This window comes from Helianthus annuus, chromosome 17, assembly GCF_002127325.2.
Source record: "Helianthus annuus cultivar XRQ/B chromosome 17, HanXRQr2.0-SUNRISE, whole genome shotgun sequence".
Taxonomy (NCBI): domain Eukaryota; kingdom Viridiplantae; phylum Streptophyta; class Magnoliopsida; order Asterales; family Asteraceae; genus Helianthus; species Helianthus annuus.
Window position 1 is genome coordinate 31640890 of NC_035449.2, and position 15848 is coordinate 31656737.

At 35.6% G+C, this 15848-nt stretch overlaps 3 protein-coding genes across 4 annotated transcripts; 1 reads left to right on the forward strand and 2 right to left on the reverse strand.

The window, feature by feature from the left end:
* Positions 1–3409: 3409 nt before the first annotated feature.
* Positions 3410–4478, forward strand: LOC110889303. The gene is made up of 3 exons (XM_022136808.2): positions 3410–3862; positions 3945–4042; positions 4144–4478. The coding sequence occupies exons 1-3, from the start codon at positions 3595–3597 to the stop codon at positions 4249–4251; spliced, it is 474 nt and encodes a 157-aa protein (XP_021992500.1). The 5' UTR covers positions 3410–3594; the 3' UTR covers positions 4252–4478.
* A 1249-nt stretch (positions 4479–5727) lies between these two features.
* LOC110889304 (nucleolar GTP-binding protein 1) lies at positions 5728–8673 on the reverse strand. The gene is made up of 3 exons (XM_022136809.2): positions 8580–8673; positions 6001–8067; positions 5728–5914 (listed from the first exon to the last, which is right to left on the reverse strand). The coding sequence occupies exon 2, from the start codon at positions 8042–8044 to the stop codon at positions 6029–6031; it is 2016 nt and encodes a 671-aa protein (XP_021992501.1). The 5' UTR covers positions 8045–8067; positions 8580–8673; the 3' UTR covers positions 5728–5914; positions 6001–6028.
* A 2415-nt stretch (positions 8674–11088) lies between these two features.
* LOC110889306 lies at positions 11089–14979 on the reverse strand. Of its 2 annotated transcripts, none has more exons than XM_035986812.1 (10): positions 14758–14979; positions 13354–13741; positions 13044–13202; positions 12762–12845; positions 12533–12622; positions 12293–12385; positions 12074–12217; positions 11876–11983; positions 11516–11567; positions 11089–11399 (listed from the first exon to the last, which is right to left on the reverse strand). In XM_035986812.1, exons 2-10 carry the CDS (start codon positions 13702–13704, stop codon positions 11371–11373), a joined length of 1110 nt encoding a protein of 369 aa, XP_035842705.1. In that variant the 5' UTR covers positions 13705–13741; positions 14758–14979; the 3' UTR covers positions 11089–11370. The 2 variants fall into 2 exon arrangements, with proteins under 2 accessions (XP_035842705.1, XP_035842704.1); XM_035986811.1 differs by having other exon boundaries at positions 13354–13784; positions 14758–14978.
* Between the last annotated feature and the right edge of the window lie 869 nt (positions 14980–15848).

Consider the following 15848-nt stretch of genomic DNA (forward strand, 5'->3'; position numbering starts at 1 on the left):
AGTTCTGACCCGTTTTAGTGAGGTATAGATATGCCTTAGGACTCTCTTAGGACCAGGTTACATGGTGGTATAAGCCTCTGTGACCGGTTCATGAATTGTCCGAGTCTTTTACGCATTTCCGTTAATCGCCTAAAAAGTTGACCGTAACGGCCTTTATAAAATAAAACGAGTATTTCGGACACGTGAACGGACCATAACCTTGCTTACTAAATTATAAGCATGTCCTTAAAGTTTCACGTCAATCCGAGGTCTAGAATGAGAGTTATGCTAAATAGCGCAATTATAAGAAACTTTTGTAATAAACGGCGCAATTAACATAACGCCCATCTAAACCAAGATTTCGTCAACAAAACTTTTACCCACTGTTATAAAATAATATTTTTGGAATTTTAAAGATTTTTAATAATTTTTACCTCGCTCATAACCTGCGGTTATGGCTACGGTTCGGTAAATACCGAATATGCCCTTTTCGGCCAAAACTTGAGTTCTACAAGGTCTTTTGACCCGATTCCAGTTGCTACTGATTTTAAATAATAAATAAAGTATTTTAGACTTTATAAACTGTTCGGGAAACTCAGATTTCCTGTAGAACTCGAAAAGCTCTTTAAAAGTCTTTAAAATGACCGAAAAGTCCCTACGGGGCGTAATATTGACTCAAACTCGATACGGGCATCACGGAAGGTATCCTACTGATACCACAACCTCTTTATGGCATATTGACTTAGGAAATAAGCGTAAGACTCTCATGGTTAACCGTTTCGCCTATTGCGCACACGGTTCGGCTTGTGAAACTAGTTTTCATGAATTAGCCGATACGGGTCAAACTATATTATTTTGACCCCAAAATCCAGAGTGTGAACCTTGAACCCATATAAAACAAGTCTCTGAACTTGTTTGGGGCAGAATCACATTCCATTCTCGGTTTTCGCCTTTTCGCGCGATTAAACCCTATTTATATTCCGGAACCAACCGGTCTAGGCTACGGCCAATATAAAGACCCGTTAGGATTCTAAGAGGTTAATTAAAACCTTCGTTCCAGATTAGGAGCCCAGTAAAAGCTATCGGTGATTTAATCAAATTAAGGAGTAATACTTGCAAAGGTAAATACTTTTAACTTATTTCCCCTATATGGGCTTGGGATACGGTATAATATTTACCGCTTGATTGAGCATCATATCTTCCATCGTTTAGGTGGTTAATTAAATATTATGATCGGCTCATTTAAACAGTTTTGTCTCTTAAAAGCCTTTGGGGGGTTAATGACCGTTGTCCCGGATATCCTTGGCATCATTTTACGAAATGGCCACGACCATCGACATCCCGGTGTAGGCGTACACCCGGTATATATTGTCGACATTTAATTAAAAGACGTAGCCGTTGGTTTCTATACTACGGTTTTACGCAATGTGGTGTGTCTATTAATCTTTAACCCGGCACGATCCGGGCTACTGAACGCATAAAAGAACATGTAATACGTTCACAAGATTTTAATAATTTTCCTAAGTTATAAAAGAGTTTGTGCCTTGTGCATTCAAATCAATTTTAATAAACATTTTCAAATGTGTCAGTTGAACGTATTTACCAGTGTAAACTGACGTATTTTCCCCAAAAAGATTAAGTGCAGGTACTATACGAAATTGGCTGGTATTAGCTTCCTAAGCATCACGAATAGTCTCGCAAACTCGATGCCGTATCTGAATGAACAATATTTATTTATTTTGATCCGCTGTGGATACATTCGACTTCTGTAATACATTTGATATTACAACCAGAGGTTGAAGTATATATTTATCTTTAAAGCTTCCGCTGTGCATTTATATAATTGTGTGGTTTGACTATATTGTTGCCAAATACGTCACGGTAATCCCCCACCGGGCCCACCGGTGATACACGTGGAAAACGGGGTGTGACAACTTGATAGTAAGTTTGCACATTAAAGATATGTGATAGTCGATTTGTAATATGTTTGAATTCAAACATGTTAAAAATTCTTGAATTTCATATAAAATGAATGTTGCTTTTATGGGTGCAACGATTCTTTCAACCTTCAATAGTCTGCTTTCATAGGTGTGGGTCTTCAGCAGGTCGAGCATTTGGCGCCCTCTCAACATATTTTTCATTATATAGTTGGGTATACCTCTCATACGGTTTACTAAAACAACAAAAAATGAAATGGGTTAGTTTATGATTTTTGTACAACATATTAGTCGAAAATGTATTATTTACAAGAGTGATTGGAGTGAAAGTGTATCCGAGTCTTATACTTTAGTGATTGATGATATATTGTCGGTAACAATATACTCTCCCCGAAAAACGATTGAAAAGCTTGGGTTGAAATCCTATTTGAAATCATATCCATAAGTTGCGTTAAAAACCATCGGTGATATATTAATTGGTATGAACTAAGCTTGTGTCGATGCAAGGCAGCCTTCGGTAGCAACCGAGTTCCTACCGATGGAAAGAAACCATCGGCAACTTATCGGTAGTTACTGATGGATCAACGGCAAATGATTAATATAATTTCGTTTTTTTTTATTTTTGGTATGTTTTTTCTTCTGTTATTGTCAACGGATCAATGATGAATATTCATAATACTAATTTGTGTCTATTTTTTCTGATTTTCTAATTTCCTTTGGTAATCTTTTGGTAACTATCGCTCGTGCTTAACAGTCGATGATAGCTAACATTCTAGTTGTGTAAAAAGATGTTATGATCAAAAATTCAAACTAGTTATGTATAACAAATTATACAAGTTGTTCAATGAAATTTATTTAATAAAAAAATTGTTAGATATCTAATAAAAAATTGTCAATATCGATCTAATAAACGGGTTAAAATGATTTAATATAAGTTAGATTATCGTATAAAATAATAGTACCCAAATGTATAAAGAGACATCTTCAATAAGACAAGATGTTCAACTTGAAAAGCTTTTAATCATAACATGTAACATGATCCAACATCTATAGCAAAATTATTAACAATGAGCATCATAACATGTACAATTATTACTATTAAACTCTTTTAAAATTTAATTAACAATTAAGTATACAAATAATTATATTAATCAAACAACACCATAAATACATCAAGTTTAAAAAGTGAGTATTTTGCTAATATTAGCTAAACAAATTGTTGCAATACATTGAGAATCATTAAACACTTCATGAGACACATTAATTATATAAAATGAAAACAAACAAAAAAAACACATAACATTAAATGTAATCAAGGTGTCATTATTATTCTAATTTGTTTTATGACCATATATTATTAAAAATTCAAAACAGGGATATGCCTTTATCAATAAATTAATAATCTAATACATAAAATAATATAAAGGTCACACACAAGTTCGTTGGAGAGAGAGTGACCTTTAATTTTAAAAATTTCACCTTCCAAGTCATTTGAAGTCAAAGACATAAAGAATAATTTTATTCAAACAAGTTTTTTTTAACTATTTACAAAAATGCCATATGGATATATTATATAAAGGGTGAAGGTAGAGGCTAGCAAAAGAAAACCATTATTTTCTTATCATCTTCTTCTTCAAACAACAATCCTCCATCTTTGTTGTTGAAGATCAGATTAAAGATGGGGAATTGTCAAGCAGTAGATGCAGCTGCTTTGGTGATCCAACATCCATCAGGGAAGATTGAAAGGATGTATTGGTCTGTAACTGTTAGTCAAGTCATGAAGATGAATCCTGGACATTATGTTTCTCTCATTATTCCATTGCCCGGTACCGAGAATGATCAAGATGGTTCCGGGAATAAAACCGTTCGGTTTACACGAGTTAAGCTGCTTCGGCCAAGTGACACTCTTGTTCTTGGCCGCGCTTATCGTCTTGTCACCTCTCATGGTTAGTATCATTTTTTTTTTGTATTTTAGTTTGGATATTTGTTGGAGTTATGTTTGATGGTTGGAATTATTTTGTTTTACAGAAGTTATGAAGGTGCTAAAAGCGAAACGACAAGCGAAGAAGAAAAAGGAAAATCATAGTGAAGATGAAAAAACTTCAAGATTGGAGAATACAAGCCAGGTGAATATTTACTATCATTTATATAAAAAATATAACTTTGACTTAAAAGGATAAAAGATGAAGTTTTACTGATTTTTATGTGTTTTATTATGAATTATCAGGTGATGACACATGAAAGAACAATCAAGCAAAGGTCTGGATCGTTTTCAAGGTCGAAATCATGGCGTCCGGCGTTGCAAAGTATCTCTGAGGCTGCTAGTGCTAGCTGATCATAGTTTTGAAAAAATATGTTTGGATCAAAAAGATTAAAGAACCATCTGTATAGTTAAGATTTAAGAACATTTTAAAAAAGGATAAGCAACAACACTAAAAGATATGTATTGATTTTGAAGAAATATGTATATTAGTGTGGAGTTAAAAGTTGCCTCCTTTTAGTGATTGATATCAAGAACATGTAAACAAGAATTATTAGTCACATCATAAGTGTTGTTGAGTTTCAAATATGCCAATCATGATGGATGTTGCTAAGATGGCACTCGGAAGCTTCATTCGCTAAAGTCTAATTAACATGTTCATGTCCGGTTCAACCAATAATGTTTCGGTCCTACATATTCCTTGTGCAGAAACTCACTGGATAACTGGTTAACTTCACCCAAAAAAAGCGATAAGGCGTCGAGGGTAGTTTGGTCTTATTGCACCATGTGACGACGACTCAAAGCGTAGTTACAAAGATGCTAGTTAAGAGGGTGTACACAAAAACAGGTCCGCCGGCCATACAAGCTGCCATAAAATAATTGGTTGATAGTGACACTGCAAGAGCCAAAGACATAAAAAGATTATTAGCCCATTGCATCTTATTTACATTCATAAATCTTAAGGGTAATTAAAAAGTATGCATCCCAGAGATTAGTTAATGTTTAAAAACTGAGATATGACATTACACGTCTATACAGTTAAGTCTTATGGGAGGGCTAGAAAAGTCATTTAACAATCAATCATTGAAACGAAACCAGATGAAGGCCAAATCTGATGTTTTTAACTGGAACACAACATTGAGTGTCTCCATACTAGGGGTGTAAATTAGCTCAAACGAGCCGAGTCTTACCAAGCTCGAGCCGGAAATAGAGCTCGTTTAGTTATCAAGCCTGATGTACAAAACTCATTTAGGCTCATGAGCCTGGGCCTTAACGAGCCCAAACAAAGTTTTAGTTTTTTTATATATAATATAATAATGATAATATTGGCAAGCTAAGCTCGAGCTGAGCTTTGACACGTTTAAGCGATATTGAAGCAAGCTCGAGCTGAGCTTTTAACTTGTTTGAGGTTGTTCTCAAATTAGCTCGAGCCAAACTCGAGCTTAGGGTTTTACTCGCGAGCCGAGATCGAGCTCGAGTTCAAATAAGTAGGCTCGAACGGAGCCAGGTTTGAGTTTCACAAAAACATAACAAGCCAAGCGTGAAACTAGGCTCGGGCTTGGTTCAGCTCAGCTAGTTTACATCCCTACTACATACTCAATTTTTTTGTAGGATAACGGTATTTTAATTCTACCCCTCGAATCTATTTCCCAGTAGTCATTCGTATATACAATGTCATAAATCATATGATTGATCGATGAAAACGAAACCAAACCAATGTCGTAAATCATATGATTGATCGATGAAAACGAAACGAAACCAAACCAAACACACACCCGTAACATCAACTTCTAAGTGACAAATGACTTCACAATACCTTATAACCAATATTAGACTTACTTCTCAACTCAAATTGCCTAACATAACATTTTCATTCAGACACGCACCCGTAATAAATGTATATAATTTCACCAAAAACATTTAAATGTAAATTTCAAGTTCAAAAGTTCAAAAATTTATAAGCAAAAACTAAACAAATAACATCCAAACAACTTCCAAAATTGCAGGCTCTCACTTCCTGAAATAACCAAATAAATGAATATTCATTAGAGATCATAACTTGTTTTGTATATATATAAACGCTTAAACATAACCAACGCTTACCATAACATTCAAAGTCTTAACATCATCATCAACGCCTAGTAGTCTTGCCATTAGACCGCTTGCCAGAATACAAATGCTTCGGTTTCAGATTAGGAATAACTCTATCACCCTCACCCTTTCGAGCATCCTTGTTCCTCTTGTAAACAGATTTCTTACCCATTTTAAACGCCTGAATCTTTTGAGCCGAATCCTTATACCCCTCACCAGGGACCACCACATCCGTTGGCGGTCTTGAACTCGACCTTGACCTGGGCCTAGACAATGACCTCAACCTCATCTTCTTATTCGAACCGTCATCATCCACATTCATATCATCACCGCCATGATCAGTTGACCTCTCCCTCTTACGACCCCTAGACTTGCTTCGAACCCGTTCGATTGCTTTAGACGGGTCAAGTCCCAAAGATGACAGCTGTCGACCCATTCTCTCGGAAGTGAACTTCTTGTCTTTATCGAATTTTCTCGGCACGATAGGTCGGCTTTCCGCAGTGCTCTTTTTGATTCTGTGTTCTCTGATGAGTATGCTTTTCTTTCTCCTGATTTCCGCTAGCTCCTTTTGCTGTTGTGGGGTCAAATCCTCTACATCCATGTCCACCTCATCGTCGTCCTGCTCCTGCAGAAGACCTTCTTCTTTCTCCAACTCTTCAAGCCGTTGTAAAATATCGGGGTCTACAAAATCGTATACGTTGTGCCCGTCGAGAATTTCCGGCATGTTATCTTCTTTCCATTCATCATTCGCAAGCAGATAATGTTTCTTTAAGCTAGCAGAATAAACACCCGCACCACCGTTTTCTTCTTCGAGATCCCGTTCAAGCTTTTTCTTTTCTTTTTCTGCTTCTTTAGCTTTCGCTTCGAGCACAGCTTGCGGTATGCACGCCGGTCTTTCTTTCTGGTCACGTGGTTTCGGAACAGCAACATGAAATCGATTTAAACAATCGTTTATCTTCTTAGACTTCATTTTAACTTCAACTCTTTGATCTAATAACCGTTCACAAGCAGCGTTTTTAACCGCAATCACACCCTGTTCGGTCAACGTGCTCATCGTTAAAAGCACTTCAGCACCTTCTCTCGGCTCGCCACCTTGACCGATTAATGTTTTCATCGCTTCTGATTTCATTTCCTCAACCAACTTCTTGTCGTCCTCTGATATTCCTTCCAGTGACTGCAAATCGGTCTTGTTGCAGACTATAATCAACGGTTTGTTCATAAACAAAGACTTGATACTGTGAAAAAGTGCCGCCTGTTGCGCGATTGTGTACCCGCAAGAACCAGATATATCAAGAAAAAACAGAACCGCGGCTCTTAGATGTGCTAACGCTGTTATACTACACATTTCGATAATATTACGATCTTCAAACGGTCTATCCAAAATCCCTGGGGTATCTATAACTTGATACCTCAGGTATTTATAATCAGTATGACCAACAAATAACGACTTTGTGGTAAAAGCATACGGCTGGACATCAACATCGGCTCTAGTAATTTTGTTAATAAACGAACTTTTCCCAACATTCGGATACCCACAGATCAGAATGGTCCTAGTGTTGGGGTCGATCGACGGTAGTCTCGCCATGTGTTGTCTAATTTGGTCAAGATACGCCAAACTAGGACCAATTCTTTTCGTTACAGTACACATACGACCAAGAGCAGCAACCTTTAACGCTTTGCACCGATAGAGCGAGTCGCCATATTTCAACAGCTTCACATAATCTTTGGCGATTTTACTAATAAGATTTCTAGCGGTATTGATTTGACCAAGGGCGAGTTTGTAATGATCTTTGTTATAAAGAACGTGAAGAAGATCACCGTAGAAAGGATGGATATCGTCAAGCCTCGGGAACTCTTCGATGATGGTAGAGAGCTTTTCGTGAAAATTCGTTTGTGTAAACTTCACTTTCCGCATGTAAAACTGACGAATGCGATTGATTGCATAGCCCTTGTGAACGACAGTAGGCGTTTGCCTCTGGGTTCGACTGAGTACTATATCAACAAAATCCTTCCCCGTAGGTACTTTCGTAATTTTCTTAAAATTATACTGCACCATATCTGCAGATCTATAATAAAATGCTGCAAAATAAAAGATAATATACCATAAATCTCACAATACAAAAACATTACGTAGGTAATCGGATTCGGAACACGGTATAAATGAGTCACTGACTACAAAATAACAAGTTAAATAATTAAAAAAAAAACTTTGAAAATAAGCATCTAGTTACTAATGAAGTTCTTCATCATCTAATTAGCAAAACCCTAAATAAATAAATTCAATCCTAGCATCTGTTACAATAACTTAACATAAATAAAAATTCAAAATTTCTGCTAAAAACCTACATATATCAAAGAAACAGACAGTATAGATAAGCTGAAAATAATGAAGCAACAAATTACTCCAGTTCATCAACAAGTAAAATAAATTGAATTATATTTTGAAAGACAACGAATTGAAGAACAAAATTAAGTGATTACCAGAACAAAGGATCAGATCAATTAAAGATAGAAATTCGTAAGTATATAGTAATGCATCAGAAGCTAAAAGAAAATCAAATTGAGCAATAACAAGGAAAAGAAAGAGTTACCAGATAGAAGTGAGAATGAGGTCTAAAACCCTAGAGCTGCTGGTTACAATGCTTTGAGCCTTCGAAACCCTAAACAAAGTGTTTTTTCCGGACTTTTAAATCAAAATGTTGAAATATTACTTTAGCCCGTTTGTAGATCTTAGCCCAGTTAGCATGTGATGCTCTGTTTCGTTGGCCCAGTTAGCATTATATATTTATTTGCTTACTAGCTTAGAAACTCGTCATAGCTATTGAATAAATCAAATAGATAGCTAGTAATGAAAATCTATAGATTATAAAATAAGTGCAAAAGAGAATGCGTAAAAAACAATTATAAAAAAAAGTGTAAAACACAAAGGTAGACACGAAATGTAAAACATAATGCTTAAGACATTTCGTAAAACACAATGCAATGACATTTGCAAAAGTAGGAGTAGTAGTCTAGGGGTTACAATTGTAAGTTTTTAAATTTGGGCAGATATAAAAATGGAGTAATAGTGCAAGGGGTAAAAACGCAATGTCTAAAAATGGTAAATTGTAAGAGCAGATAGATGGTGGCGAAAATGTGTAAGTGCAATGGGTAAAAACGCAAAGTCTAAAAAAAGGCAAATTGTAAAAGCAGATGGATGGTGGCAAAAATATGTAAAAGATGAGGTAGTGGTGGTGAAAATGTAAAAGTAGAGGAGTGGTGGCGTAAATGTGTAAAAGTTGAGGAGGTGATGGTGAAAAGACAAAGTAGAGAGGTGGTGCTGACAAGGTTTGAAAGAGGAGGGTGTGGTTATGGAATTTGAAAATAAAGGGGGTTGTGGTGTCAAAGTTTGAAAGTTAGGATGTCGGTGGCGTAAAAGTCACCGACTTTGTCTTTTAAGATGTTATAGAATATGGTTGCTCTCTTCGTTCATGGTAGACATCCAGAGTCTGCCACGTGGTAGTCTCCATATTTTTTTATTTTTTTCTTTTTTTAAGATTTTTGTATTTTTTTTACACCCTTAACTTTACTTTGCTAATATATATTTTTAGTCCCTCTATTTTTATATCTTTTGTAGTAATTTGCCTTTAGTGTTTTTCCTTGCTAACATGACGAACCAAATTGACTTACGCCACAACGCGCATCTCACTATTCATTATACTTACTAAGAAGCTGCCAAATAGCGACCTCCTTTTGTTTTCTTTTAAACCCTTGTCTTTTTTCGTTTACACCCTTAACTTTGCTAATATATGTGTTTAGTCTTCTTTCTGCTTTAACTTTCACAATATACATGTTAGTCTCTTTACTTTAATAAAGTATTTTTTAGAGTAAATTACTTTTTGAGTCCCTGTGTTTTATTGATTTTAATTAATTGAGTTCAAAATCAAAAAGTTTAATGCTCTGAGTCCCTAACCGCTCATTTTATAACGTTTTGAGTCCCTGTGTTTTAGTGGTTTTAATCACTTGAGTCCAAAATCAAAAGTACAAGTGTTAAAAATTGGACTCAAAACGTTATAAAATGAGTGGTTAGGGACTCAGTGCGTTAAACTTTCTGATTTTGGATCCAAGTGGTTAAAACCACTAAAACATAGACTCAAAAAAGTAATTTACTATATTTTTTATTAGTTAACTTTGCTTATATACATGTCTAATCCCTCTACTTTTATTCCTTTAAGTATTTCGCCTTTTAGTGTCTTTTTCTTGCTAAACATGACGAGTCAACCCAACTCCCGTGCAAACCTTAGTCGATCCGTAGTGGGGCGCTATGCCCGGAGATGGCGCCGGAAAAACGCCCCAAACACCAAAACTAGCGGCGCTATAAATGAAAAATGGGGGTGTGGCGCGAGAATTATAGCGGCGTTTTGTGGTTTGTTTGAATATTTTTTTGTTTTTTTTTATTTTCTGGTTTTCTCAACATACATATAATGCTCATGCTCTATTTCTGTTTGTTGCAGCCTTGCAGGTATTGAAGAAGGATGAAGGATGAATGGTTTATTAATTGGTCCTTACAAAATTGGTTTCTAAACATATTTGGTCCCTGCAATTATGAAAACTTATTTTATTTAATGTTTTTTATTTAATATTTGGTCCCTCCAATTATGTTTTTCCGTTTTTTTGTGTTTAATGTTTGTTTTTTATTTTATTGTACTCTTTTTTTTTATTTAATGAAATGATTTTTAATTTTTAAAAACTTAGAAATTAATTAAAAAATGAAAATTAAAATAATGAGTAATGATGACAAAGGGGCTTTATGACTATGGCCTCAACTTGCATAACGCCCCATAAAGCCCCGTGATGACGTGGCATGCCACATATCGCATAACGCCCCCCAAAAGGGCCTTATGACTACGGATGACCTTATGAAGAGTTAGGGGGTTGTGTGAAACACGCATCACCATCTTGTGTAGCCTCATTTGCCTGATGATTGCCAACACTCGTTTATTATCATCTACGATTAATGTTTCATAAAGGAGTGTTTAGATGGTTTGCTTCTTTTTCGGTGATGTATATTGTTTCTTTTTCTCTACCAACTTGTATCAACAGTCAACACATCATGCCAAATTACAAATTTACAATGCAGGAAAAATAGAATAAAACTTTAATTTAATCCAACTCGCATCACAAACGCGCCTGCTGCTGGTCTACAACTACAGAAACTAACTTAAAAGAGTGTGCAAAACTATCACACTTGACACCATTGACATAAAGTATACCCCAAAAGTTCAACATTTTGTTTAACTGTAGAAAATCAATCAATCGTTTAAATCTTGAAAATAAGCTCGTAAAGTTTTTGATTGTTTGTTTGAAACTTGGCTTGAAGGATGAATGGATGGTAGAAATGTACTATGAGTCAACTTCCTGAATCTGACCAACTGCAACATCATGGTAAGCATTGGTCAACATAGCTAGAAACTAGAGGTGCCAATTTTAAAGATAATAACATTGTTTTGTGTAATCATAATGATATATGAGAGAGAAGAAGTTGCACCCGCAAGATCAACGGCTAAGTTTGCTTGAGTATCTGCGTCAGAGTTTAAGTCCTAAAAAACGGAAAACAAGTTTACACAGGTTACGAAAATAAATCCTGCATTAGTCACATGATAAAACCGCAACAATTTTTCATGTTTTTGGGATGTTCCATAAAAGATTGTTGCATTTCCATTTCTGGTAAATTTTGTATGTCACAATTAGCTAGCTATACACTACAATAAAATAAACTGTTTTGCCGATTTCTTATTTATCTAAATACACTCGACAAAAGTAACATATGTTGCAAATGTTTAAATTGCATAAGAGTACATGTTAGTTACCATAAGTAGATAAAAGAATATGAAATGTGCGATGTTACCCTTAAAACATGATCGATCTGGAAACAAAGGAATTTATCCTTTAGTTTCTTTGCTTCTTCATACAACTTGCTAATGTTTTGATTTTTCACCTTCCATAGACCCTGAACCTATACCATATAATATTTCTTATAATATACGCATCATCGAATTATAAAGAAAAATACAACATTATTAGTTTGAAAATAGAAGATACCTACCTGCATGCAAACGAGTTTGGAATCACCCAAAACTCGTATACTTGTAAACCCTTTGCTAAGAGCATATCTTAACCCTAGTATAACAGCTCGATATTCAGCAACATTATTCGTAGCAATACCCAATCCTTCACGCAATCTACAGATCTATAAAAAAGAAAAGTATAGCTATCATCGACTAACAAAAAGAACTCAAAAATACCCGCCGAAAACCGATCATACCAAATTTCCATCATCAGTTCTTAAAACAGCTCCTGCCCCAGCTTGCCCAGGATTTCCTTTAGACGCACCATCAAACTCAAGAATACACGTACGCTGTAACATAATTATGCACCGTCACGTGTCACTATATAGGAAAACGGTGACTTTCATATAAAGGAAAATAAGAAATAGAAATTCAGCACTTGAACAAGAAATATATTAGTTTTCATGCATACATCACGTATCACTATCAGTACTCACCGTATTAGTTACGGCTTGAGACGTAAGTTGTTCCAACTTAGCAAGCTTCCTTGTAGGATCACTTGAAATAGATCTCAACCCAAAGGCTTCCTGCAAGTTATTTACAAAAAAAAAAAAAAAAAAAAAAAAAAAAAAAAAAAAAAAAACATCAATGACGAAACATAGAGACAAAAGCAATATATACATAATATATACCTTTAGTTATTGTAGATATTGCCTACTAACTTACCCCAGTTTGAGATCCCAAAACTTCCGGAAATTTTCTTTTGGACAAATGATCACTTGACGGTTCACCTAAGGCAAAACGTGGTGGCTGCAGAAAAAAAATCAACTGTATGAATATCTGATATAAACCGTATGAAATTCAACTGCCGGAAGAAAGTAGCATATTTTGTATGAGATGTTTATTCAACAAGAATCGTTTATTTGCGACATGTATCTATCTTAACTAAAACGGTATCAAGTGAACACTATACAAAAAATTTCACTTTTAGATTTTTTTTTATTTTACCTGGTAAGGACATGCGACAAGATTTCCGAATAGCTCCTCTGTTAAATCTGCAGCCTTGATTGAATAAAGTGCATTCTTAAGCCCACAAGAAATCATATATTCTTCGGCTTCTTTGGGCATCGTGTAGCCTTTATACACACTGACAGGTGGATCGCATACCTATCAGGACCACACAAATGCATTACGATCTGTTAAGCTTTTCAAAATATCTACATTTAACTCTTATAAATTGTTTCGAAATATAAAACATACAAACAAAGACATAAACTAACGATCTAGGGATACAATGAATGAGTTAAAAAGACTGTACCGATGATCCAACTTGAGCTTGACACTCATTTAAGTTCTTGTACACGCCAACAAGATCCCCTTTACGGACAACAAAGAAAGCATTTTTTTCGTCTCCCAACATTTTCTCCGATTTAGGATCTGGCTTCTTTGTTTTGGATTTACCGGCACGGGTGGCTTTACGCGTAGAGTAACAACAAACTCGAAACCGTGTTAAAAGAAATCCGTTTTCTGCGGTAACGAATGCAGCATGATGATCGATTCTTCTTCTAAAAGATAAACGGGTGACCCCACTAGACAAACATCTTGCAACAAGATTGCCTGTAGTCCTTGAAAATATAGCCGATGAACATGTTTTAAACAAGGAGGTCATTACGAAGTAGTTTCTCCCAAAGTCCTCTCCATACTTTCTGTAACAACAAATTCTTCTTATCGCCAACTAAACACGTTCTCCTTTTATGATTGTATACAAAAAAAAAAAAAAAAAAAAAACGGAGCAAATTACTATAAATTTGAACAAGGAAATACCCAAATTAGTCAAAAGACCAATTTGAGATTTTTCCTTAATCTTGTTCTACCAACTACATATCCAGAGTGTTTCGACAAGTAATTATATTTCGTTTAAAAGAAAAAATTGAACTTGAAACGATTTTGGACAATAAATATTAAATACCAACATATGAAGCATAACCAAATGAAAGACTTTTAGCATAGAATCATCAACTTGGATTAGCAGAAATTGTTAGAATAAAGCCGATGAACACGCGTTAAAAAGGAGCAAATTACAATTGTTTAGAACAAGAAAATACCGAGCAAATTACTATAGATTCTAACAAGCAAATACCTAAATTAATCAAGATCAAGTTTAGATTTTTCCTTAATCTTGTTTTACCAACTACATTTCTCAAGTGTTTCGACAAGTAATTAGGTTTCATTTAAAAGCAAAATCCGAAGTTGAAACGATTTTGAACAATCTATTAAATACCAACATTTGAAACACAACCAAATGCAGAAAATCTAGCACAGAATCAACTTGGGTTGGCAGAAATTGTTAGAATAAAGCCGACGAACACGCGTGTTCATGACAAAGCAGTCTCTCCCAAAGTCCTTTCATACCTTACTTAACAACAAATTCTTCTTATCACCAACTAAACACATTCATTCCCCTTTTATAAATGTTTAGACAGAGCAAATTGCTATAGATTCTAACAAGAAAATACCTAAATTGATCAAGATAATAAGATGAAGTTGAGATATTTCCTTAATCTTGTTCTACCTACTACTACATTTCTAAAGTGTTTCTTTCAACAACTAATTAGGTTTCGTTCAACTGACAATGAAAACCAACATTTAAAGCGTAACAAAATAGATGAAATTTAAGTTGGAATTAACAGAACAGAAGAAGATGTTAAAGATAAATGGATACCAGATTATTCTTCCTTCGAGAGTGGCAACGATCACAGATGGAAGATTTGAGGGGTTTGTTTTGTTATTTGTAAAGTGAATTTGAGGGTTTTGTGCAAATAAAAAAGAAACGGTATATCCGATCGATTGCGTAAAGCCCGCGGTAGCAGCGGAACCGGATTTGCGGCACAGGGAAGACGAGTTGTATGACAAGTTTGGTCTCAAACAATAATAATCATGTTTGAGTTGGACTCCAAAGATATAGAACAGAATATGTACAAGTAATGTTTCTTTTTTTTTTAACGGCAAATTTCGATCATTGACGGATCACTGGAGTATCATTGTGTCACTAGCGGAACCACCTGATCATATTCATCTCCACTAGCATCATCATGTAATGTTTCTAATTGGTAAATTTAGAATATTAAAAACAATATTAGTGTTTGTTTGAGTTGGTACCATTTTATTTTTACTAAATAATCAGATCAAAATTAAAATAATTGGATGGATTGGTCTTTTATCTTTTGTTTTACTTAACATGGCTACCCTTTATGTTTGAACCTTTCTTTTTCCAACTCCCCAACCCCACCACCACCAAACAACCTACCACATATGCCACCCCTCTACCATCAACCTAACATCCTACCCACCCCACCACACACCTACAATAGCATAAGGGCATGTTGGAAGCTCACGAAGCCACGTCGGCTAAGGACCCCACGTCCATGAACCACTCGAAGAACGCCATTTCCCCTCTCTCGAAGTCCTCCCATTTCTACCATCTGTAGCCGTCCGTAGACATATACAAAACCCGTCTCTTTTAATCTCTCGCCTCCACGTTAGCGTCATGTGGGTCACAGATCTCCCCACAAACTCCTTGTGGGTGATCTAATAGTATTTTTTTTTTAACTTGTTTGCTGATAACGGTGATGGTGACTATGGTGATGATGGAAGTGACGATTGTGGCTGCAACGCCTGATGGGCGGGTGGTGATGGCAGTGGATAGAGGTGGTGCTTGTTGCAGCAGTGGATGGTGGTAGTGTTGGGGCAAAGGAAGCCACCGATGACATTAGTGGGGTCACATGTTGGGGCGGTGATGGCCAAGACAGACCA

What these genes read in the sequence shown, in the direction of transcription:
- LOC110889303 (XM_022136808.2), top strand. Translation starts at nt 3,595, where the DNA reads ATGGGGAATTGTCAAGCAGTAGATGCAGCTGCTTTGGTGATCCAACAT. An exon ending in TCGTCTTGTCACCTCTCATG is followed by an intron (nt 3,863 to 3,944) that starts GTTAGTATCATT and finishes TTTGTTTTACAG; the next exon opens with AAGTTATGAAGGTGCTAAAA. An exon ending in GATTGGAGAATACAAGCCAG is followed by an intron (nt 4,043 to 4,143) that starts GTGAATATTTAC and finishes ATGAATTATCAG; the next exon opens with GTGATGACACATGAAAGAAC.
- LOC110889304 (XM_022136809.2), bottom strand. Translation starts at nt 8,044, where the DNA reads ATGGTGCAGTATAATTTTAAGAAAATTACGAAAGTACCTACGGGGAAG.
- LOC110889306 (XM_035986812.1), bottom strand. Translation starts at nt 13,704, where the DNA reads ATGACCTCCTTGTTTAAAACATGTTCATCGGCTATATTTTCAAGGACT. An exon ending in AAGCTCAAGTTGGATCATCG is followed by an intron (nt 13,203 to 13,353) that starts GTACAGTCTTTT and finishes TGGTCCTGATAG; the next exon opens with GTATGCGATCCACCTGTCAG. An exon ending in TTTTGGGATCTCAAACTGGG is followed by an intron (nt 12,623 to 12,761) that starts GTAAGTTAGTAG and finishes AATAACTTGCAG; the next exon opens with GAAGCCTTTGGGTTGAGATC.